General features: G+C 34.8%; 2 protein-coding genes across 3 annotated transcripts in view; one reads left to right on the top strand and one right to left on the bottom strand.

The window, feature by feature from the left end:
- CCDC191 (coiled-coil domain containing 191) overlaps nucleotides 1–19635 on the bottom strand; it is a 96388-nt gene extending 76753 nt beyond the window's left edge. Inside the window, exons 1-3 of the mRNA XM_031959684.1 lie at nucleotides 19178–19635; nucleotides 16060–16098; nucleotides 4653–4794 (exon numbers count right to left, since the gene is read on the bottom strand). Coding sequence (XP_031815544.1) covers nucleotides 4653–4794; nucleotides 16060–16098; nucleotides 19178–19267 — 271 coding nt within the window. The 5' untranslated portion in view covers nucleotides 19268–19635. The remainder of the gene's footprint in view (nucleotides 1–4652; nucleotides 4795–16059; nucleotides 16099–19177) is intronic.
- QTRT2 (queuine tRNA-ribosyltransferase accessory subunit 2) overlaps nucleotides 19569–24764 on the top strand; it is a 48499-nt gene continuing 43303 nt past the window's right edge. The window contains exon 1 of one of the 2 annotated variants that reach the window (XM_003763601.4): nucleotides 19569–19662. The gene's annotated coding sequence lies outside the window, so the exon portion shown is untranslated. The other variant, XM_031959685.1, reaches the window with a different exon arrangement.

Raw genomic sequence — 24764 nt, forward strand, 5'->3', positions numbered from 1 at the left:
GTCCTTTATTCTTGAAAGGAGTGACGCCATGACAAATAAGTATACTGGATTTAAGGTTCCTAGACCTCTTAGATGTCTTTGGAGAGAAGTGGGGTCAGGACAGAGCAGATGCTAAGATATCTAAGCTCGTCATGCCCTGGCTTCCTAGTGGAGGGCTGCCTGGGATGTGAAACATTTCTTATCTTTCTCATCTTTTTTCTCTTTTTAGCCACTGCTTCCTTTTTTGTTTTTGTCTGTAACCATATCCCAAACTTTTTTCAATCTTTAAAAACCCTGCACTTAAACCTCAAGTTCTCTCTCTCCTCCTTTTCATGGCTGAATTCCTGGAAAAGCTGTCCATGTTTGTTGCCTATATTCCTCACCTCCCTTCTTTTCTACTCAAACCCTTGGAATTTGACTTTTATGCCATTCCTTTACCAAAAAAATGTTCCAATCCAAGGTTAACAGTGAACTCTCACATCTAGTATCCTTGTTCAGAGACTTCATTCTTCTTGACCTCTCTTCAGTGTCTCTGTTGACTACCTCTCCTTCCCAGATGCTCTATTTCCTTTGGGTGTCTGTCCCAGGATGCTGTTGTGGGACTTCCTACCTATCTGACCACTGCTCCTTGGTCACCTTTGAAGGATCTCTATCCATCTCCTACTTCCTATGGAGCAGTGTGTTTCAGGGTTCTCTCCCTATATTATTTTGAGATACTAACTTCTCTGAGGCAGTTTCCTTCTGTGTAAGATGGAGGTAATAATACTGGCCAGAGAGTGTTCTAGAAGAACTCAGACTTGGAGTCTGCAGGGAAAATGAATAAGGTACAATTAGATGGGCTCATATTGACAAAGAGAAAGATTAGCCCTTCAAAAGGGGGAGAATAAAGAGATAAAACCTACATGACTAAATTAGGGCTATTCACTTCAACAACTGGAATTAGGGGCTCTCTGAATTAAAGTAATTTTTTAAAAAAGGAGGCAGTTTGGACCCTCTTTTCCTCTCCATACACTCTCTCAATGATCTCATCATTTTCATGGTTTTTAATTATCATCATTAGGCACACAGATTTCCAAATCTACATATTCATCCTTGTCTCTTTCCTGAGCTTCATTCTTTCATTACCAACTGCCAAATGGACAATTCCACTTGGATGCCCATAGGCATCTCGAACTTAGCACATGTGAAAAAGAACTCCTTATCTTTCCCTTATAACCACTCCTCTTCCTAATTCCCCATTTCCGTCAAAAGTATGTTCTACATGCCTAGGTCTGCAAACTTGGAGTCAGTTCATTCTTGACTCTACTCTTCTCTCTCAACCCCTAATACAATCAATCAAGTGCTGAGTCTTATTAATTCTAGTTCCACGATATCTTTCATATGCATCCCATTTTTTCCAATCATGGGATGATTACCCTAGTTTGGACCCTTATAACCTCTGGTCTGGATAATCAAAATGACTTCCTAATTGGACTTGTTGCCTCCAATCTCTCCCTTTTCCCTTCTCCAAGCCACTTAATTGATATTCCTAAAGTACAGAGTTGGCCCCATTCACTCCCATTGCTCAAGAAACTTCAATGGTTCTTTTTTTGTCTTTTAGGTTAAAGTAAACATTCTTCTGTTTGGCATTTAAAATCTATGATAAATCTGGCTCCAGCTAATCTTTCCAAATGGAAAAGTTTCACACTTTTTATCCCCATTGTCCCCTGCTCTGAATTCTACAGTCTAGCCAAACCGGCTTCCTTTATGTGTTCCCCAAAACCCCACTTTATTCCATCTCATTTGTAAACAGGCTGTCGACAATGCTAGATGTTTCTCCTGCTTTACCTCTACATCTTGCAGAACCTTGTTCTATTCAAGGCTGAATTCACATGCCACCTCCTAGATGTATGTTCTTTTTCTTGTTTTTCTCTTTGTATCCCTAGTATCAGTATCAGTATTGAATATAGTATACAATTAAAAAGTCTTTTCATTCATTCATTCAAATTAAAATACTTTATTTTATATGTATTTTACATTTACTTATCTGTGCATATGTTTCCCTCAGTAGACATTATTTTTATTTTTTTTCCCTTAGCCAAGGGGCAGAGTTTATTGTAATTTTAATGGAATTACAAGCTAACTGAATTCTAAAAAAATTCAGCAGAAAAACAGGAGACACATTTATCCAATTTTCTATTATAGATATGCTAATTCTATGGCTCATAGGTAGGAAGGAGGAGTGGTCTCCGAAATGTATTTCTCACTGAAAAGATTATCAGTCCTCAATGAATTGAGGAGAGGTCTCCAGAATCCCTCAGCAAACTTTAAAACTCCTTGAGGGCAAGGATTATTTTGATCTCTAGTATGTAGCACAATCCTTGGCATATAGTGAGTATATAATAAATGCTTATTGAATCCTAATGAGATAGAAAGCTACTAGAATGGCCTCTCAGAACAATCTTAAAAGGCTCTATTATGCTAGTAGAATGTAAGCTTCTACAAAATAAAAGAAAATAAAAGATGTCATATGAGAAATGCTAAGTGAATGGTAAAGAAAGTGCCACCAAGAGTTCACAGAAGGGAAATCCATCTGTCAGGGGTCAGAGAAGGTTTGCACTTCAGTCTTAAAAAACATGACAAAGCAAGAATCACACTGCTGAGTAGTTTCTCTCTCTAGTGAATTGGCTCCAGACTGACAAGAGCAGGAGGAAGAACTAGAGAAGGGAATTCAAGAAAGTGGTGGCAGGATTTCTCTAAAGACTTCATCTTTAAGGTCTAAAGACATAAGGTTTTTATCCTTAAAGAGTGGCAACCCCTATTTGCTCAACCATAGACCTATTAAATCCTTTTCAATGGCAAGAAAATATATTACATAAATAGACAATTTAAATTTAAATTAAATCCAGACAGAATTTTAATAGGAACCACACCCAGAAAAGCTATACAAGGTCAGCCTCTGATTTCAAGATGAACATCTCTCAAAAACAGACCAAAAAGTCCCCTTCTCCAGAATGTCCCTGACATATCTCCAACTGCTCTATCATGATATGGCCAAGTTGGGCCAAATTAATGCAGAGTCAATATGGAGAAGAACGAGATAAGATAAAATAAATAATACTATTAAACTATTCTTATGATAGAAAAGTAGGGAGTACTGGTGATATTAGTACTTATTTCAGTTTCAAAAAATATATATAAAACTGAAAAGCAAAGGGATATATTTTCATTTTAGAGAATTCCATCCTTCCCCCTATTTATAAAAGAGTTGACAGAATACTTGTTCTCTTGCTCTTCTTGAAAGTATCTCAGAAAGTCTATCTATATTGTTTTCCTCTTTTCTTTTCCTATTTCCCAAAAGAGTGTAGAGTAAGCTATTGTTAACAGGTTAAAAGACACTTTTGGTTCCTTTACCTACTCAGAACTTTCAATATACAAGTATTATCCAAAGTGACTATAAGAAAGATGAATTTTTTAAAAAGAGGATATATTCCCTTTTCTGTTAACAATTTTCTAGATATCCCTGAGCATCTTCTCATCCCAATGTATGTTTTATTCTCTTCTGTGTATGTACTTTTTCTGACTATGGGTCAGCTAGAAGCTGATGAAAGTAAGGTTGTCAAGCAAAGCAGTAATTTCATTGAGCTAATTGTAATTTTGATGAATAGGAATTAAAATATTTGCTTACAAGTGTGTATGTATATATGTATAAATCTGTATATATCCACATATATATTTTTACATAAATTTAATACATTTTCACTCTCATTTTCAAAGAAGGATCTGTGTGAAAGTAAGTTGTTAGATATAATTTGCCAAAATATACTCGTGAGAAAGCTCAAAGATCCAAGATTCCCTAAGATTAAGAGGCTCACTGACAATGGAGAAGGAAAAGCTAGGCCTATGAAGAAACAGCAGAATTTAGATAAACAATACAGTGAAGCAGCATGCACAATGGCAGGAAGAGGACAAGGAGGAAAAGTGGGGGTCCGTATTAGAGATTTTCACAAGATAAAGTTAGAAAAGAATATAAGGATCAGTTTGGGAAGGGACATATACGTGGCAGATTAAAGACTTGGGATTTTTTTCCTATAGGCTGCAATTTGAGATAGATCATGTGTAAAATGATTGGGCCCTGGAAAACAATAGTGGAATTGGAAGTGGAAAAGGACAGAATTAATAAACTATTCTGATTGTACATAAGGAAAAATCTAGAACAGCTTCAATGTTCTGAGCCATGGTGGTCCTAACAAAAACAGAAAAGTCCAAAGAGGAATTTAATTTTGGAGAACATACATAATTTTGGTTTTAGGCTTTTTTTACATATAGCAGAAACTCCTTTATGGTACTACTGATTAGTACTACAGTTCTAGTGATTAGAATAAATATTGATGCCAAAATCTATGTTCTAGAATTAACATCCTATATTAGAGGTTAATTCTGTTATATAAGAATTTAATTTAATTTTTAAGGTACATAAACTGATCTATTAAAATTCAAATCCATAGAGTATAATGAAATGATGCAGTATCATGTTTTAATTAGCATAGAAAAAACTTAGACAAAGGGATTCAAAGAAAGCAAAATTAAGTACAAGAGAAATAAAAGCTTCCATTCTGAACTTTTAAGTAGCTGAGTGAATTAGACCTTTTAAACATAGCTCCAAAATAGTTTTAATATCTTGAATACTTCACCTTCTTCATAAGCTTCATCATGGTCCACAAGCTGCTCTGTTGTTTCTAAATCTATGACTTTGCTCCATGGTCTTCTAGGAACATCTGAATTTCTTGGAGAAAATACTTCAGAAACTGCAAACTCTGAGGCTTTCTCAACCCTCTTTAAATGAAAATTAAAAAAAATTAAGAATGACAAGTATTTTGTTTAACAGAATTCTTAGTCTACATAATAATCTGATTCTCTGCTGATGGCTAAAATACTTTCACATTTAGTTTCAGAGAATTTCTAGTTTGTGAAAGTTACCTCCTAGAGTTTAAATAATTTATCCCAGGGGAAAAAATCCTTGGTCATTTTTCATCATCAATATTAAACTCTGATATTTTATCTAATTTTATTCAGTGTCTATGTTCTTATATTTTCACATAATGAGATTAATTAAACATTGTAGTAATGCTCACTTAAATACTATTGGTAGAACTAATGAAACCTGGACTTTAACTTAATTCCATAATATTAATTATAATATTATTCATAATATAATTATAAAATCCATAATATTAAATATATCTTCAGGAGGGAGAAAAGAAAATTTATTGCGGGTTGCTACTTGTGAATAAGAACCAATATTCTTTAACATACATTATTTTAGAGTTTGAAGTAACCTCAGTTTAACATTCTTATTTTACAAATGAAGAGACTAGCACTTAAACCAAGGTTTTACCTCCCAGGATAGTGCTCTTTCCACTAAATCAATATGCTTGATACCACTAGTTCTGGTATCAGAGTTATGTGGTGCAGCTTCTAAGAAAGATGTGACAATAACTCTAAGGCCATGTGACCTTGGGAGTGATGTACTTGGAAATGATGTATTTCTTCTCTTAGGTTATCCTGCCTCGGTTTACTCTCTCTGACCAGGATGCTATGGCTATAAATATTGTTAACTCAGACAAACAGCCTATTGTTGGTCAGTGAAATAGTGTTTTTGAGACTAATTGAGAAACAATAATGAAGTGCCTAAAAACAGGCACAGAACAAAATTGGGTGTTCCCCACTTAATCTTGTGATGTTTCAGGCCTAAAAACATACCTCCAGCAGGTTCTCTCTTCCTACCCCAACCTGTGAGCTCTACCCAGAAAATTATGGAGATTAGACCTGCATAAAAAGTCAGAATCAGATCACTCCTGAACTCTACCTCTAAGCCATAAAATCAGCATATCAGTGACATGAAACACCTGATTTCTCTAATTTTTTTCCTATACATTTATCTCCTTGTTTCTGGTTTTGTGCTAACTTCTTTTGGAAATTAGTCCACTGTAATTGGTGTTAACAATTATCATAAACTTTACCTCTTGATTTGGAAATGGGTCTGAGCCTGCAAATTTTTTTGAGACCAGTACCTCAAGATACTGGTCTGGAACCCCAACCTTTTTGGGATCCCCTTGAACCTAACAAGAGGAGCTGGATTCAAACCTTGCTTCTGATGCTTACTATCTGACATTTTAAGCTAGTCACTTTACTTGCCTCAGCCTTAATTTCCTGAAATGTAAAAATAAAGGGGTTAAAGAAAATGGGACTCCAAGGTCTATTCTGACTCACTATTCTAGGGAATATGTGATTCTAGAATGAGTGGGGAAGACAAATTCATAGTTTGGCCTTCACTCTTCTCCAATGTATTTTATACCTCATAAACACAAAAAGATAAAGCTTTAGAAGTTTTATGCAGGGGAAGTCCTAAGATACCACTTTATTCCTCTCATGATTAATATCCTATCATATCTAGTGGACATTATAGTTACATATTTATATTTCCAGGATTGCAACCCTTCTCTCTCAGCCCCTATATTCAATTGGTTTAAGGCTTGCCAATTTTATCTCTGTAATTATTTCTCACATGTGCCCCCTTCTTTTGACACTACCATTGTCTTAGGGCAGACCCTTATCATCTCATGCCTGCTCTACTGCAATAGCCTTCTTTTTGGTCTCCCTAACTAAGATTTCTCTAACTGTAGTGCAACTCCACTCAATTGTCAAAGTGATCTTCCTAATTCAAAGGTATAACATGTTGTTATTGTTGAGTTTTTTCAGGTACATCTGATTCTTCAGGATCCCAATTGGGATTTTCTTGGCAGATTTACTGGAATGATTTGCCATTTCCTTCTCCAACTCATTTTATAGATGAGGAAACTGAGGCAAGTGTTAAGTGATGTGTCTGAAGTAAAATCTAAAGATATGACATGCCATGCCACTATTCAGTAAAATCCAGTGGCTTCCAGTGATTACCTACAGGATCAAACACAAAATCCTCTATCTGACATTCAAAGCTCTTGATCCACTCCCTCCTTGAATCCCTCTCATACTTAGACATGTACTCTGAGATCCGGTGACACTGGCATTCTTAGTTTCTCTTTAACAAGACAATTTATTTTACAACTCTGGACATTTATACTCATTCCTGAAATGTTCTACCTTCTCATTTCTGCCTCTTGGACTCTCTGGCTTTGTCCAAGTCCCAACTAAAATCCCATCTTCTATAGCGAGCTTTTCCGGATCTCTCTTAATGCTAGTGCCTTCCTTTTGCTGATTATTTCTAATTTATCCTGTCTGTAGCTTGTATGTATTTGTCTGCATGTGTCTCCATTAGACTGTGAACTACTAGGCTCTATGAGCAGGGACTATCTTTTTTGCCTTTCTTTATATTCTCAAACACAGTGTCTGGCACATAATAAGTACTAAGGATGAAGATAGGAGAGCAACAAAGAAAAGAAAAATGGTTTCTGGAAACTCTTTTAATTACCACCCTTGGAATTTAGCTTCATAGTCCTAGGTGTATTTATAAAAGAGAAAATGATTAAAGAGATAAAAAAAAACCCAGACAGAAAATGCAGCTGGATTAGATCACATGTACATAAAGGAGATTCATAAAGGAGGTAATACAATTATGAGGGCACTTAATAATTGATTTATAGGGTAGCTGAATAAAAAGATACCAGTCATGGGAAAAAATCTTGGTCCTTATTAATAGTGAAAAAACAATAACCTAGAAATTATCAATGATTACTGCTTCTCTTCTACATAAAATTTTTATCAAAAATTATGTCGAGTACATTCTTGATGAGGTTATTTGTAGTGTTATTTTCTCTAAAATATAATGTTCTCTCGGACCTGGTTTCTTGGGGCTTCTGGAGGCAGCCTTAGTTTCAGTTCAAAGTAATAACTACTCAAATTCAGTCAGCTGTTAAAAGTCCAGTCCTTCATTGTCTCTTCCAAAATAGCTCAGTTAGCTTTCCTAGAGGCCTATCTCTCTCCTTGGTTCCAAGAGCTCCTGTTGCTTGTCCTTTGCCTCTGTCAACTTCAGCCTCTAGCTTTCTCTGACTCCTGGCTTCTCAATCTCCCCAGCTGACTCCTGACTGAGGCTCTTCCTTTTATATGCTCTTTTAGAAGTGTGAACTCCTCTGAGAGAGTGGGATTGTGGGTTCCTGACTTGTGAATCTCCCTTGTGAATCTTAAATGCTAATGTATGAACTAATGTGTGAACTCTTAAAGATGTGAACTTAAGTACATAAACATTGTTTCTATCAATTCCAGTGAGTTGGCATCTTGTTTCAAGTTCTGGCCCATAACAGTTATTAGTAAGGAATAATTTACACATGATATTTCACAATACACCACACCTTTATCATCACACAATTGACTGAAAAATATGGAGAATACATTCCACTGCACTTATTATCAGATAACAAAAGGTATTTGATATGTTAGAGAAAAATATTGCCTTAAAGACTTTTTTCAACAAGCTGTTTCCTATTCATACATCAAAATCACTCAATATTACTTGAAATATAAACCACGAGAGACAACTTTGCTAGATGAAATTCAACAAATTTCTCCTAGAAACAAAGCCTATTTTAAAAATACCAATGCTCCAGCAATGTTGTACTGCTTGCAACTAGTCATGAAAGACAACACTCTTCAAAGAACTAAAAATCAGTATTGCTCAAAAGGAAATGGAGTTATTGATTCTTTGTGAGTGAGGAGACTAAAATACATAATAAGGAAATTTTAAAAAGAGCACAGTTGTATCAAAATCAAATGGAAATGGCCAGGAATCCCTGTCTCATTTTAAGAAATATTAAGATGAGATTATGGAGCTGAGTTTAAATATCATGTCTCACTCACTAGATTGCAAATTTTGTATACCACTAATTACTATTACAGTCTGCCACTAAGTTCAGCTTACTTGAATTTATTATCTGGTCAGGGTAATAGATACTTTAGGGGAGAATTCTTTTGAAGTTGATTTTGAAAATGAACTTTCTGGAGCAGCCCTACTAATGATACTGGTTAATTGTTAACAAATCAAAGCTAAGTTTTAGTTGGTGATGACAATAATATGCAGAAAATCTCTTTAAATATTTAAAGAAGGAGAAGGAAAGAAATTCTCCCTCTCCTCTGGGCAATTAAAAAAATAATAAGTGAATTGTTTCTAATACAACATTCAGGGAGATACCTTTGAAGATTAATGAAAAGTTTAAGATATAACTTAATCTGACTCAAAAACTTCTCTACTGACTAGAATACTTGCTACTTAGGGCTGCTAAGGCTGTTTATCCTAAGTTGTATACCTTAAAAATATGTTTTATTTTTATGAATTTGAAAAGCATGAGTGTTTCTATATCTTCCTTCCCATTTTTCTTTGTTGTTGTTGTGATTACTGTTGCTATCATTTTATTCTTGGTAAGTGCCTCTCTTGCCCCCACATCCACCTTTATGAAAAACATTACCATCAAGAAAAAGAAAAACCACATATAGATTAGGTCCAAAAATGTCAGTCTCAATGTGAATTTTAAGTTCCCAAAGTTTTAGATATGAGAACTTTTTCAGAAATATCTCCAGAGATTTCCCCTTTCTCCCCCCATCTCTCACTTCAAATTACATATTTTCCTCTATGGGCACTGATTTTTATTTATTTATTTTTTTGGTACAAAACATTTCAAAATCTATGTGATTATCTATTTTATCTCTGTGGCCCTTTCTACCCTTGTTCAGACAATAACTCTTCCTCTTTCCTTGGCTATGAAAAGTATCTGAACTGATACTATGCCCTAAAAGACTTACAACTTTACTAAAACTATTTCTGATATCCTAGAACTATCAAATAATAATGGTGACCATGGAAGTCTTTGATTTATTCTTGATCTTTCTAGAAAGGTCATTCCATTATTTCTAGATAACTATCAGAACTAAATAATCCCATTTCTTAGTTTTAGATGCTTTTTATTATATTGAAGGAAAGGCCATTTATTCCTGTACTTTTAACATAAGGGATAATACATTTTTCTTTTTTTATTTTTTAATCATTATAACTTTTTATTGATAGAACCCATGCCTGGGTAATTTTTTACAACATTATCCCTTGCACTCACTTCTCTTCCAACTTTTCCCCTCTCTCCCTCCACCCCCTTCCCCAGATGGCAAGCAGACCTATACATGTTAAATATGTCACAGTATATCCTAGATACAATATATGTATGCAGAACCGAACAGTTCTTTTGTTGCACAGGAAGAATTGGATTCAGAAGGTAAAAATTCTGAAGAATTTCTCCTCTGAGAGAGTGGGATTGTGGGTTCTTGACTTGTGAATCTCCCTACTGAATCCTGACTTGTGAATCTCGAATGCTAATGTATGAATTAATGTGTGAACTCTTAAAGATGTGAACTTAAGTACATAAGCATTGTACTTAAGGAAGAAAAACAAAAATGCAAACAGTTTGCATTCATTTCCCAGTGTTCTTTTTTTGGGTGAAGCTGCTTCTCTCCATCACTGATCAATTGAAACTGAGTTAAATCTTCTCTTTGTTGAAGAAATCCACTTCCATCAGAATACATCCTCATACAGTATCGTTGTTGAGGTATATAATGATCTCCTGGTTCTGCTCATTTCACTTAGCATCAGTTCATGTAAGTCTCCCCAAGCCTCTCTGTATTCATCCTGCTGGTCATTTCTTACAGAACAACAATATTCCATAACATTCATATACCAGAATTTACTCAACCATTCTCCAATTGATGGGTACCATTCATTTTCCAGCTTCTAGTCACTACAAACAGGGCTGCCACAAACATTTTGACACATACAGGTCCCTTTCCCTTTAGTATCTCTTTGGGATATAAGACCAGTAGTAGCACTGCTGGATCAAAGGGTATGCACAGTTTGATAACTTTTTGGGCACAGTTCCAGATTGCTCTCCAGAACGGTTGGATTCATTCACAACTCCACCAACAATGCATCAATGTCCCAGTTTTCCCGCATCCCCTCCAACATTCATCATTATTTTTTCCTGTCATCTTAGCCAATCTGACAGGTGTGTAGTGGTATCTCAGAGTTGTCTTAATTTGCATTTCTCTGATCAATAGTGATTTGGAACACTCTTTCATATGAGTGCAAATAGTTTCAATTTCATCATCTGAAAATCGTTCATATCCTTTGACCATTTATCAATTGGAGAATGGCTTGATTTCTTATAAATTAGAGTCAATTCTCTATATATTTTGGAAATGAGGCCTTTATTAGAACCTTTAATTGTGAAGATGTTTTCCCAGTTTGTTGCTTCCTTCTAATCTTGTTTGCATTAATTTTGTTTGTACAAAGGCTTTTTAATTTGATGTAATCAAAATTTTCTACTTTGTGACCAATAATGGTCTCTAGTAGGATGATACATTTTTCAGAAGTTTTTAAAATTTATATTGATTTTGTAATTAATATGACCTATTATGTTTATAGTTTTCATAAAATTAAATCAACCCAATATTTCTGCTATAAAAATGTTGTTATATAATTTTTAATACATAGCTGCAGCCTCTTTACTAATATTTTATTCAATTTATTTTTGTAAACCAATTAGAGAAATTGGTTTTCTTTTTTTTGCTTTATTTTTCAATAATTTGTTATCAGGATTAGAGGATTGTATCTGTCTTATAGGAAGAGTTTGGTAGTCCCTATTTTTCCAGAACTGTGTATTGTTGGAGTTAATTGTTCTTTGAACATGTGATAGAAGTCACTTTAAAATCTGTCTGGTCCTGAAAATTTTTTCATTGAAAGTTCTTTTTGGTTCAATTTGTTTTTTTTCTGAGAATAGGTTATTTAAAATTTCTATTTCTTATTCTATTAATTTGGATATTTTATACCTTCAGAACTATTCAATCATTCCATTTAAGTTTTTAGTTTTGTGGACATATAACTGGGCAAAATAGTTTACAATTTCATTTTTTTTGTTATTTATATTGAATTTTCCTGATTATTTTTCTCAATGTCATTTCAATTTCTTTTCAATTTTGTGTATGTTTATTTTCAGAGCTTTTTTTTCTCTATTCAGTTGAAGTTTTTTGATTTGTTGTTCTTTCTATCATTTTGAAATGGTATTCCTAATTCATTAATCTCTTCTATCTTTTGATGATTAAAGGGGTGGAAATATAAATTTCCCTCTAATGACTATTTCCTCTTTATCCCAAAAGTTCTGGTATATTTTTATCCTATTGTTATCATTTTCTTTGATCAAAATATTTAGTTTCTATTATTTTATTCTCTGATCTATATATTCTTTAAGATTGGATTGTTTAGTGCTACTACTGGGTTTATACCCCAAAGAGATACTAAAGAAGGGAAAGGAACCTATATGTGCTAAAATGTTTGTGGCCGTCCTGTTTGTAGTGGCTAGAAGCTAGAAAATGAATTGATGCCCATCAATTGGAGAATGGTTGGGTAAATTCTGGTATATGAATGTTATGGAATATTATTGTTCTGTAAGAAATGACCAGCAGGATGAATACAGAGAGGCTTCGAGAGACTTACATGAACTGATGCTAAGTGAAATGAGCAGGACCAGGAGATCATTATATACTTCAACAATGAGGATATATTCTGATGGAAGTGGATTTCTTTGACAAAGAGAAGATCTAACTCAGTTTCAATTGATCAATGATGGAGAGAAGCAGGTACACCCAAAAAAAGAACACTGGGAAATGAATGTAAACTGCATTTTTGTTTTTCTTCCCAGGTTATTTTCACCTTCTGAATCCAATTCTTCCTGTGCAACAAGAGAACTGTTTGGTTCTGCACATATATATTGTATCTAGGATATACTGTGACATATTTAACATGTATAGGACTGCTTGCCATCTGGGGGAGGGGATGGAGGGAGGGAGGGGAAAAGTTGGAAGAGAAGTGAGTGCAAGGAATAATGTTGTAAAAAATTACCCAGGCATGGGTTCTGTCAATAAAAAGTTCTAATTATTTTAAAAAAAAAAAGATTGGATTGCTTAGTCCCCATCTAAGTCTGAATCCTTTTTCAAATGCCCTTTATTCATCATTGTTTTTAATTAACAAATGGTGTTTAATATTTGTTTTTTCTGCATTTATAAGGCTTTTTGTGCTCTAGTATGAAGCATTTCTAAAATGCCTTGCATATGTGAAAAACAAGTATTTCCTTTTCTTGCCCATTCCCATTCCCAATCACCTGAGATCTATCATAGCTAAGTTTTCTAAAAAATATTTTAAATTCTTTTGTTTAGCTTTTTGTTAGTTATCTAAGTTGGAAAGGGGTATATTGAAGTTCCCAGTGATTATGGTTTTGCTATGGCTTTCTTTCTGTAACATGACTTTTACTTTAAATATTTAGATCCTATGCCATTCAGCATATTACTTCATGATGATGTTCCTTTAAGCATAATGTAGTTTCCTATTTATCTCTTTTGATCACATCTGTTTTACTGTTGTCTTGCTTGAGATAATGAATGCCACCCCTGCTTTTTTTGAATCTGCTTATGCAATAATAAATTCTGTTGTACCTTTTCTTTTTAATTTCTATGTACATATTTATTTCAAGTTCTTTATAAAAACCATTGATTTTGTTTTCTAGTCAATTTTCCTACTCTTCAGTTTTATTGGTGAGTTCATCATATTCATGTTCTCAATTATTGGAATACACAGTGGGAAAAAAATGAGAAAATGTATTTCCTTCCACTATATCCACAGATATTTATTCTCTTATCACTAGATACTTAACAAAAAAGTAAATAAAGAGGAGAAATCTCATTAATACTTGTAATTTATAATTGTTCCTTCCCTCTTTACCAAGTCAAAAAGTGCATCATCAGTTAGAATGCACATCAGTTAGAATAAATAGTAATCTTCCTCCTTCTTTCTCTCCCCTTCCCCTTTTTCTTCTTTTAAAGCCAACAAAACCAAGTCATACCCATGCCTTGTAGTTGTCTTCTTTAATTTTCTTGAAAACAGTGGGATACTGAAGGGACTTTTGTTTCTCTTCCTCCTCCTAAATGGAAGCATGTCTTCATTCTTTAGCTACTTCCAATTTGTATTTACAAGTTTTTCTCTACTACATTTCAAAGTTTCTAAGTGCTAATCTTTTAATCAAGAATGCTAAAAAATCCATTTCATTAAAGATCTTTTTATGCTGTTTTTCAGGGTAAGTTATTCTTGATTAAAGTCTTTATCTTTTGGGGGGTTTTGGGGAATCTATCATTCCATTATTTTCTGTCCCTGAATAAACTTGCTGCCACGTCTTGTGTACTTAGTACTTGAACTCTTTATTTCTGGATGCTTGCAATATGTTTTTTTCTTTGTTATGGAAGTTTTGGGTTTTGCTTATGACCTCCTTGGATATTTTAAATTTGGGGTTTCTTTTGGGAGGTGATTGGTATATTCTTTTTATTTTCACTTTACTTTCTCTAATACTAATAGATTTGGACAGTTTTCTTTGTTGATTTCTTGAGATATGATGTCCAAATTTTTTGTTTGGTTATAGTTCTCAGAACCCCATCTGTTTTTCCCATCTCCCTCTCTTTCCCTATTTTGGTTTGTAGTTCTACATTAACTCTGTGTGTTCAGTCCTCACTTGTTTCAGATAAGATTAGCTAATTACTAAATTATCTCTTAATCTGTTTTCCCCATTAGTAGTTTTTTTTTTTTTAGCAGATAGATGACACATTTTCTCCTATTTTTTCAATCTTTTACTTTTCTTCTAATATTTTTTGATGCTTTACTAAATCATTGAGTTGTCTGCCTTATTCTGTTTTTCAGGCTATCCAACAAATGGGTCACTTTCAATCTTTTGATCTATTCTAAGCTTTATATTTTCTATTTCTCCCTTCCAGAGATCTTATTTCAATTTTAATTTCATTTCTTCCAAATATTTTTGTAGTTTTTGCAGCCATTTTTTTCTCTGAAGTTTTATTTATATTTTCTTTAGTTATTCTCTTCTTCTGAGTTTACTTCTTGGGTTTCTTTTAACCTATACTATTTCTTCATTATGTTTGGAATTATGTTCAGTTTATTCCTATTTCTAATAATGGGTCCCAAATTGGGACTTTGTGCCAAGTTCTGGATGTGCTTCCTCTCAAACTCAGAATGAATTAAATAGTATCTCTTTTGGTTATTATCCTTTCTGTAGTCTAGATACCACCACTGATATTATTCTGAAGGAGTGTCTGATATTATATACAGCCTCTGCTTCAGACTTTTGGTGGTCCACTGTGAATGTTATTCATCTATCTCCTGCTTGCACATTCCTAATCAACAGCTGGTTTTATCCCATACTGTGTATTGGATAGGCCCCAGTCAGAAGGAGATTGTGCTAGTTCTAGGCTTCCGCAAGTCATCTTATGCCACTTGTCTTGGGTTTTTAGTTGACCTTGTTTTCTACTGTGGTGCTTAGTGCACTGAAGGAGCAAAACTGGGTATGGTTTCCCTGTACAATGACCTATTGGGGCTGGCTCTGCTCTGACAAGATAGAACTAATATCATCTTAGTTTCAATCAATTAACAAGCACTTATTAACACTATGTGCCAAGCCTTACATACACTAAGAGCTGAGGATACAAAAATAGGAAAAATTATTAAGAAGATCCCTAAGGGACTTTACATATGAATAAGGGAAACAATATGTAATAAGTATATACAATATAAAGACAGAGTATAAGGAAAGTTATCAGAACTCATATTGTCTTTTATTAACCTTCCCCCCATCCCAAATTCTTTTACTAGAGTTTAAATTAACTTCCCTAGAGCAATTTTTCTTTAGTGTACATTGTGTTGTACATTTCTGTACTGGATGAAAGAATTTACTGCTATTTTTCTTCAGTTTTCTTGATCATGGCTTTGTCTAGTACTCTTTTAATGATGTTTGCAGAGGTACATGTAGAGGAACTTTCATATTACCATCTTAATTGGAAGTCCCTAACAACTTTCATGAGAAGGTAGAGAATAATAAGAAAGCATAGTTTACTAAGAAGATAGCACAAGTTATCAAATGTAGAAACCAAGGAATAAGAATAATATGTAACCAAGGGATGCATTAATGGAACTCTAGATTGAGAATTTTTTCAATCTTAATTTTGAAATGTTCTTACCTTTGTCCAGTACTCCAAATTCTCTGAGTCAAAACCATGCTGCAAATAACATATTCAGAATATTAATATACAGATATTTCATTTTAAATTAACTTTACAATTTCAAATTACCTTTCCAAAGTGAGTGTAGTAAAAGGTAATTACTTTTCTTCCCCAAATCATCAAAAAGATCAATAAAAAATTATTGATATAATAGTAAATGATGGATGGCGAGTAGAAACAAAGATAGAGAGAAGATGGTTTCTGAATCCCCCAGAAGCTAGTACAGGTTCCTGGCAGGTAGTAAGTGGTCACTTAAATACTTATTGATTGAAAGATTACATATAAATATTATTGGGAAACTTTGTTTTAGAATAACATTTTCTTTTAAAATTTGGTCTGTTTGTTTTCTTCAGTCTTTTTGATTCAGTTATACCTAATGCTGGATTGAGGAAAACAGAATGCTGTAACCATAACATAAAGAATAAACATGGGCTCTTTAGAAAACCAAGTTAAAAGGTTACAAATAGTAATATACACAATCTAAAGGACAAAATTTGCTGGGATAGGAAACAGATCAGTTTTCTCATTTCAGTACTGCTACAATGAATTTCAAGATGCCATACAAAAGTAACTTCTTTATGTTTGTATGTATTTTGTTTCTGGACAATTAAGAGTGAAGGATTAGACCAACTGAGTTTCTGTTTTGTTTTTGCAAAACAGAGAAAACTAAGGTAGAAATTAAGTAATTAAAGTTAAGCATTTATTATACTGAAACAACTGACACTCTCAAAACAAACCCTTTCCTATATATCTCTATTCACAGTTTTGAGAAATGTAGAATTACTGCTTATGATCACATAAGTTGATAAGAGAATAAGATGATCCTGTTTAAGCCAGCAATTTTATCGACACACAGATGTGAGAAAGATAGGACTTTTTTACTTCAAAGCATTTGGAAAATACCAAACAATACGGCTACACCACTCAATTTTTCACTGTCTTCAAAGAAATAGCTAATCCTATGACAGTTAAATTATATTACAAGGTATTCTTGTTCTTCAATTATCTTTTTATTCTCTATAGAGAAAGAAATGATTTTATTGAGACTCATTCTGGAGACTTAGAAGCCTTTCCCCAAACAATTTTCTTTTTGATCAACGTCTCTGTGCCTGTGTTCCATTTCAGACTGAGGTCACATAAGAGCAAGAAAGGCTAGTATTACTCTTATCTTATACTATGCAAAGTAAAAGTTTCATGGGGGACCCTAACAGGGTACCCCAGTAAGGGGGGATCCTAGCTAACAAGCTACCCCAGTAAGAGCTGACTTTTCTACCTTCTCTTCCATGTTTAAATATTCAACTTCAAAACTTACAGAAATATTTTAAACTAGTGGAAGGGTATTTTACCTTGATCCTTTAAACTATTAACACATCCACTGCATTGCCCAAGTGGGTGATTTAATAATTTATACAAATTATGATAGCATTAATACATTATGAGTTTAGTTGGAGAAAATATTATATGAATCCTCAAGTTAAAGGTTAAGAAGTCTCTCTTACAACTTTGACTTGCTGCTTTAGAATTGCTCAAAGTATGGTGGACTAAAAACACATAGGCAATATGTGGTTTTGTACATATCATTCTAACTTTGAGCCTTGGTTTCTCCTGGTCTAAGATGAGGATTATATTAACTTTTTTATCTTCTTGTGGATACTGGGAGATCAAATATCAGATGTAAAAGTACTATATGATTTAGTATTATTTAATTCATTGGCTTGTTTCAATGTTTGAACCAAATGTTAGTAAAGCTTACTATCCACTGGACATTCCTTAACATACTTAGGGTAGTTCATAGAAATGATTTATGGACGTTCATTTTATGTAAATATCATAAATAGAAATTGAGCAAGGATTATTTAAAAAGATAATTTCCCTTTAATTGATTCCCAATGTTTCAAAAGTTAGGATCAAATAGAAATAAAAGAACAAGTCAATTCACACTTCTAGACCTCAACCACCTCATTGAGGTAAAATGAGAAGACTGGATTAGACTCTCTATAGTCCCTTCTATCCCTAAATCCTAAATAAGCTAAGAATTCCTCCTAACAACACTGAAGGAACAAGTCAATTCACACCTCTGGACCTCAGCCACCTCATTTGTAAAACGAGAAGATTGATAGATTATCTCTATGGTCCCTTCTACCCCTAAATCCCATGTAAATTGAGAATTCCTTCCATGGGAAGTGATCTCCCTATTAGGGAGAGGGAAGTCTTGAAGATGAGACAGAAGGGAGAAAACTTCTTTGAAAATACATATTCTGATATCTCATTTTAAAAATAAAATCAGATCCGTTTTTAGATGTAATTGGGTAATATTTAATGAAATAAAATTAAAAAAAATTTTTAAAACAGACCTCCATGAAACATGTATAAAAGAAAGGAAAAAAAAACAAACAACTGGAGTCTGTAACAAGTCTCCATTATGTGCCCACTTTATGGAAGGCCAATTCTGAAGGGTTCTCAGAATGAAGTAAAGCTTTTAGAACAAGTTTTCTACGCCACAAAAGAACACTCTGAAGAGCCCGAGCTCCTGGACTTGGGGGAGGGAGGAAAACTTTTCCAAGATTGGATGTGGCTGACTCTAGGACTCATACATAGCTGGAGCCCCATTGGCCCGGGTGCCATCTTCAATTCATTTCGATAAATATTTATCAAGCGCTTTCCGTGCATCAGGCACTATTGCTAAGCAGTGGGAATATAAAAAGAGGCAAAAGTTCCTGCCCTTTAGGAGCTTACAGTCTAATGGGGAAAGCAAAGTGCAAACAAATATAAGCAAAGCAAGCTATATACAGGATAAAAAGGATATAATTAATAGGGGAAAAGCACTGGAATGAAGAGTTTGGGAAAGGCTTTTTAGAGGAGGTGATGGGGGCGGGGGCAGGAGGGGACAGTGATCGGAGTGGAGGTGGGGGGGAGGGGGAGATGTTCCAACACAGGGAGAGAGCTGGGGCTGGGGCTGTCAGTGGGACAGGGAATGAGGACTGGGCGGGAGTTGGTTCCGGGAACGGCCAGTATCAAAGCCAACCTCCACTTGGAATCGAGCCCCAGGGACCCCAAGACTGTCTCTTGCAATCACCTTGGGATTCGGTTTCTTGGTGAACCGTTTCCAGCGATAAAGATCCGTCCTTTTCCCCGAAGAAGCCGGTTCCCGAGTTCCCACTGGCATCTTTGCCGGGTCCCCCACTAGAGAACTTATTTCTCAAGCTCAGCCTCGGGAGGCCGACCGTACCCGCATCTGCACGGGCTAGGTGAGTTTTCAAATGAAGCTTTTCCGATGCACACTGGGAAGTGTAGTTCTTCTCTCTAGCAAGAAGCGCCTTCTCAAGCGCGACTGAACCACAATTCCCGGGAGGTTCTGCGCACAAGGATAACGCGTCCGCACTGTTGCCTTTAGCAACGTCTAAAGCTCTGTTTCCATTATTCTCCACCCCCAGCCAGATCCCGGGAATTTGCGTGAGCCTTCCATCGCGCAGGATGATGACGAATTTCATTCCAATTGGCTAGACTCGGAGGCGGGGCTAAGAGAATATTCTGCGACCTGGAACACGTGTGAGAGAGTCGGTAAATCGGGAACGGCGGGAGAGGGGTTTGGGACTTTGGAAAGGGTGAACTTTTCCTGGCTGGATTTGGGCAAACTTTTATGTAGGCTCTCGATGCCGGTGTGCAGGAGCTATGGCCGCCTCTCTTTCGTCCCCTGAAAGGGTTTTCCTTTTCCCAGAGCCCTGCTCGGGTCATCTTCCCCTGTCCCATAGAGCAGAGGACAGACTCCTTGCGAGACCTCCTTGTCCGGAGGCTGGTTTCGTGTCTGGGAGCATGATATTCAAAGTATACTGGCGGGAATCTTAGCGATGATCGTCGAGCTGCAGTGCACAAACTGCACAGGGCTACAGTCACAGTTGCACAGTGCACAGCAATCGTGGGAGTAATTTTGCATCTGAAGAAATTGATGGGTGCGTGAATTTCAGGGCGGTTGCTAGAATCCGGGATTTGAACCTCCGACTTCCGATTCCAAATTTAGGCTTTCCCTCCACTCCCCCGAACCACCCTTTATAGTGTGTCCAGATCCTCCCCACTACCGGAAAGATGCTTTACTGTGGTTTTATCACCCGATGGCATTGTCTGAGGTCTGGAGACAGATTACTCCTAAGGGCCTGACTACCGAATTACAATGTGGAGTAAGAGAGAGAATGTGATGGAGAGAATTTGGAACTCAGTGGAAGAGGTGTGTCGACAGTGTGATTTTGGATTAAGTATAAGGTTACCCTTAGTGCCTAGGGCCTTTATAAATTCTATACGAGTATTATACTTTATAATATACTATATTAGTTATATATATATAACTATATAATATACTATATAGTATATTTACTATATAATATAATAAATTATAATTTATAATGTTTGTTATACATTATAATAATGTCTCATATATACATATTATGTAATTATATAAATTCAGCTCCTTAGTAAGGAGTTGAAAATGTAGTTTTTCTGTTGAGTAGACTAGATTGAGACCCCTCCACTTTACTATGTAAATATAGCTGTGTTTCCTTCCTAACATCCCACTCCCTGTCGATATAACTTTAAATATGGGACAATTCTCGCTTATGCACTGGAATATTCAGGTCAGACATGGAATCACTTGCTTTAAAATTCCTAGTGGTTTTTAATAATAAATAAGCTTAATAATAGTCTTTAATCCGTTTTAATTCACGTAGATGAAAATTAGCATAGATATCTTTATATTAAGATGTATGTGATTAAATCATGATATTTGTATTTTTCTAATTTTTGGTGCTACTCATAGGATTGTCGTTTTTTCTGTTTTCAGTAGTAGTAATTTAGGCAGTATAATAGACAGCAGTGTAAATTACTTGGGCAGAGTTTTTTGTTGTTGTTGTTTTGTTTTTTTTAATAACTTTTTATTGACAGAACCCATGCCAGGGTAATTTTTTACAACATTATCCCTTGCATTCACTTCTGTTCCTATTTTCCCCTCCCTTCCTCCACTCTCTCCCCCAGATGGCAAGCAGTCCTATACATGTTAAATAGATTACAGTAGATCTTGGATACAATATATGTGTGCAGAACTGAACAGTTTTCTTGTTGCTCAGGGAGAATTGTATTTAGAAGGTATAAATAACCTGGGAAGAAGAACAAAAATGCCAGCAGTTTACATTCATTTCCTAGGGTTCTTTCTTTGGGTGTAGTTGCTTCTGTCCATCCTTGATCAATTGAAACTAAGTTAGATCTTGTCTTTGTTGAAGAAATCCACTTCCATCAGAATACATCCTCATACAGTATCGTTGTTGAGGTATATAATGATTTGCTGGTTCTGCTCATTTCGCTCAGCATCCAGTTCATGTAATTCTCGTTGGGCAGAGTTTTTTAAAAAAGGACAGAGTTTTTTAAAAAGTGCTTCCTAAACTTTAATAAATAGGAGCTTTTGTTATTGGGAAGATTGAAGTGCATTAGAAATCTTTACCAAGTAACATTTTAAGAAATACTTTTATTTCTTGATGTCTTCAGGTTTTTCATTTTCAGTGAATTTACATTTTAATTATATTCTTAGAAAAGAACAGCAAAGAATATTTTTAAAAAATCACTTTATTATCAGTTGATCAGTGACTAAGAGGAATATAATTCTTGTTCCTGGATAAATTCAAAACATTGTATGTTGCTTTCTGAAAAACATTTTACTTCTGTTGTCATAATATGTTTTAACGATTTATTTTTTTATTGTTCTCAATGGTGGATTTATTGACATTACAACAAAAACCTAAAATATCAAACAGAAGTTTTTCTAGTTCATTACTTACCAATTCTTACAAAATTCATTAATTCCTGGTTCTTTTCACTAATTGTTATTATTTTTATTCTTTTAAGTGATGTGGTTAGATCACATCATCCTTAAGAAATCTTTCATTTACTTGACCATCCTTATCTAGCTATATAATCTTATATCTCATTCTATTAAACTCCTAAGAGCATTCACTTTTCCATAGCATTTGACTGCTTTCTCCTCTCTGTAATTCTGTGAGATTTATCTTTTCTGAATTTTAACTATTTATTTGACCCTTGTTCATCTTGTTCATCTCTTTCATTTTCTGTGCATTAGTTGGGACATCCCTCAGTCATGTCCTTGATTTTATCTATTAGGGCTTTCACTTTTACTTCCCAGAGAGGGAAATGACTCTCCTACCTTAAAATGTTCTCTTTGTGATATCAAAAAAAAAAAGGGGGGGGGGTTAGAAAGAGAGGAAAGGAAAACTTGACTTTATTGATATATACCTAGATTTGGAGAAAGCATATTTCAAATTGTTTAGAGAAGGGAAAGGAAGTAATTAAATGTTTATATTTTGTTATTCTATGCCAGGCATTGAGCTAAACTGATCATAATAACAACAGCCTGAAAGGAAAGTGCTATTGTTATCTCCATTTTACATTTGAGGAAATAGGATAAATGACTTACCCAGGATCACACACTTAGTAAAGATCTGGTCTGAAGTTGAATTTAGGGTCTTTCTAAGTCCAGGCTCAGAGTTGCCTTAGAAAAGCTCCTATGGATTAAAATCCTATGGATTCTAATCATACAAAGAAAGTAAGCCTAGAAAAGATAAATAGTTCTAGATTTGGAAAAAATAACAGAGGCTGACTATTGGCATATTAAGTTTGTCTTTCTAGCAGGATGTGAAGAATGTGCTTATCTTCAGTTCTCTGAAATCATGGTTTATCATTGTTTTGAGCAGAGTTCTAAAATCTTGCAAAGAAGTTTTTCTTTATGATGTTGATGCTGTTTGAGTGGTCTAGATTCCTGGTGATGTAGAGGGTAATGGCTGTAAGAGAGTTGTTAAGAATCCCCTTTGTATCAGCTCCAGGTTCTAGGAGTGAAAGAATTCACTCATTCCCGAATATTAGTTGCAAAATTAAAGTTTATTGTTAGATGAAATCAGTTTACCAAGAGACTGACTTCTATAGTGGCAGATCTATGGGAAAATGGAGTTTTTCACTGAGAATGCAGTTTCCAGTGAACAGAAAATCCTGGCAGCTGAGTGAGTCACCGACGTCCATCTGCAAAAGACCTTCATTGAAGGAAGCTCTTATGTTGGGCCTTAGTGGGGGCTGGGACAGCCTGGATCTCCTGTTGAAATCAGCAACACTTCAAAGGGTGCTTTTTGACCAGAATTTCTAATTGAATCAAAGGCCCTGGCATCCTGGAAAAATAACTTATTTTAAGTTATTTTAAGGAGGATATGCCTTCCCCAGAAATGGTTGAGACTTTGAAAGGGATTACAGATCAAAAGGAAATAGTTTCTTAAAGGGACCACAACTGCTTTAATGTCATTGTATAAATAGTTCTAGTTCTATTAGTTCAATCTGCAACAGTTCTTAGAGTTCTTTTCAGTTTCCCCTGAAACTGTCCATTTTGATATTCTTGTTAAAGCAATAATGCAATAATATTCCATTACGTTCACATAATTACCATAATTTGTTTAGGCATTCCCCAATAAGTAAGCACTTAGCTAGTTTCCACATTTTTTTTTTTGCTAGTATTAAAAAGTTGCCATATTTTCATACATATATGCCATTTTTCCCCTTTAACCTTTTTGTGGATATTCACTTTACAGTGTTTTGCCTCAGTCCAAGAGTGTGTAAAATGTGCATTGTTCCAAATTGTTTTTCGGAATGGTCAAACCAATTCACAGATTCACCAACAGTTCCTTAATGTGTTTCTCATAGCTCCTCTAACTTTTGTTATTTTTTTCTTTAGTCATCTTTCCCAAAATTTTCGTGATCCTTCTGAAACAAGCAAACAAATCAAAACCTCAATGATTTAGTAATTATACCTTACAATTCTTTTCATACTTTGAATGTACAGTATGTTCATCTGTGTGTGATAACTTGGACTCATCAGAGGCAGCCAGTTGCTCTTCCACTATCTCTTTATTTATTTACATTGATTAGCCATTTTCTTATTTTTAGCCATTTTTCTTATTTTTCAGTGTAGGGTTCATTTTCTTTGTCAGAAATTCTACACAGAATCAAAATAAGTTGAGCAATTTCATTTTCTCATTATTTATTATTGTTGTTCCATCTATTTGAAGAAGGCTTCTCCCTTCTGTCATGCTCTTTTCCCCTCTCCCCAAATAGACTAAAAATGTTTCTTTTTAAGTTCTTAGAATCCTTCATTAGGCTTTACTTATTTTGAGCTTTAGCATTCCTGAAATTATTGCCAGTGCTTTAGTATGTACTCTTCATTATTTGCCCTTAAGTCACTTAACTTCTTGGCACTATAGGTAGTACTTAAAAACTATAAGTTGCAGAAAAGGTACCTATTTGCAGTGGCAGATGGAATTTCCTCACCTGCAAGCTTCTTGTACCAATGAAATCACAGGTCTCTTTTCTAATTTATCCTTAATTGCCTTTGCTTCCATCTTCTGTCTTTTAAAAATGTTTATTCCCTGTAAATTCACATGGATAACTTTCTTCCTCATTGTAGTTGTTGCTGTTTGTTTTTAGAATTTTAGTTTTTAAGGCTTTACCAACCTTTGGAAAACAGAATGGGTCTGGAGAGCAATTTGGAACTATGCTCAAAAAGTTATCAAACTGTGCATACCCTTTGATCCAGCAGTGTTACTACTGGGCTTATATCCCAAAGAGAT

Source organism: Sarcophilus harrisii, chromosome 3, assembly GCF_902635505.1.
Source record: "Sarcophilus harrisii chromosome 3, mSarHar1.11, whole genome shotgun sequence".
Taxonomy (NCBI): domain Eukaryota; kingdom Metazoa; phylum Chordata; class Mammalia; order Dasyuromorphia; family Dasyuridae; genus Sarcophilus; species Sarcophilus harrisii.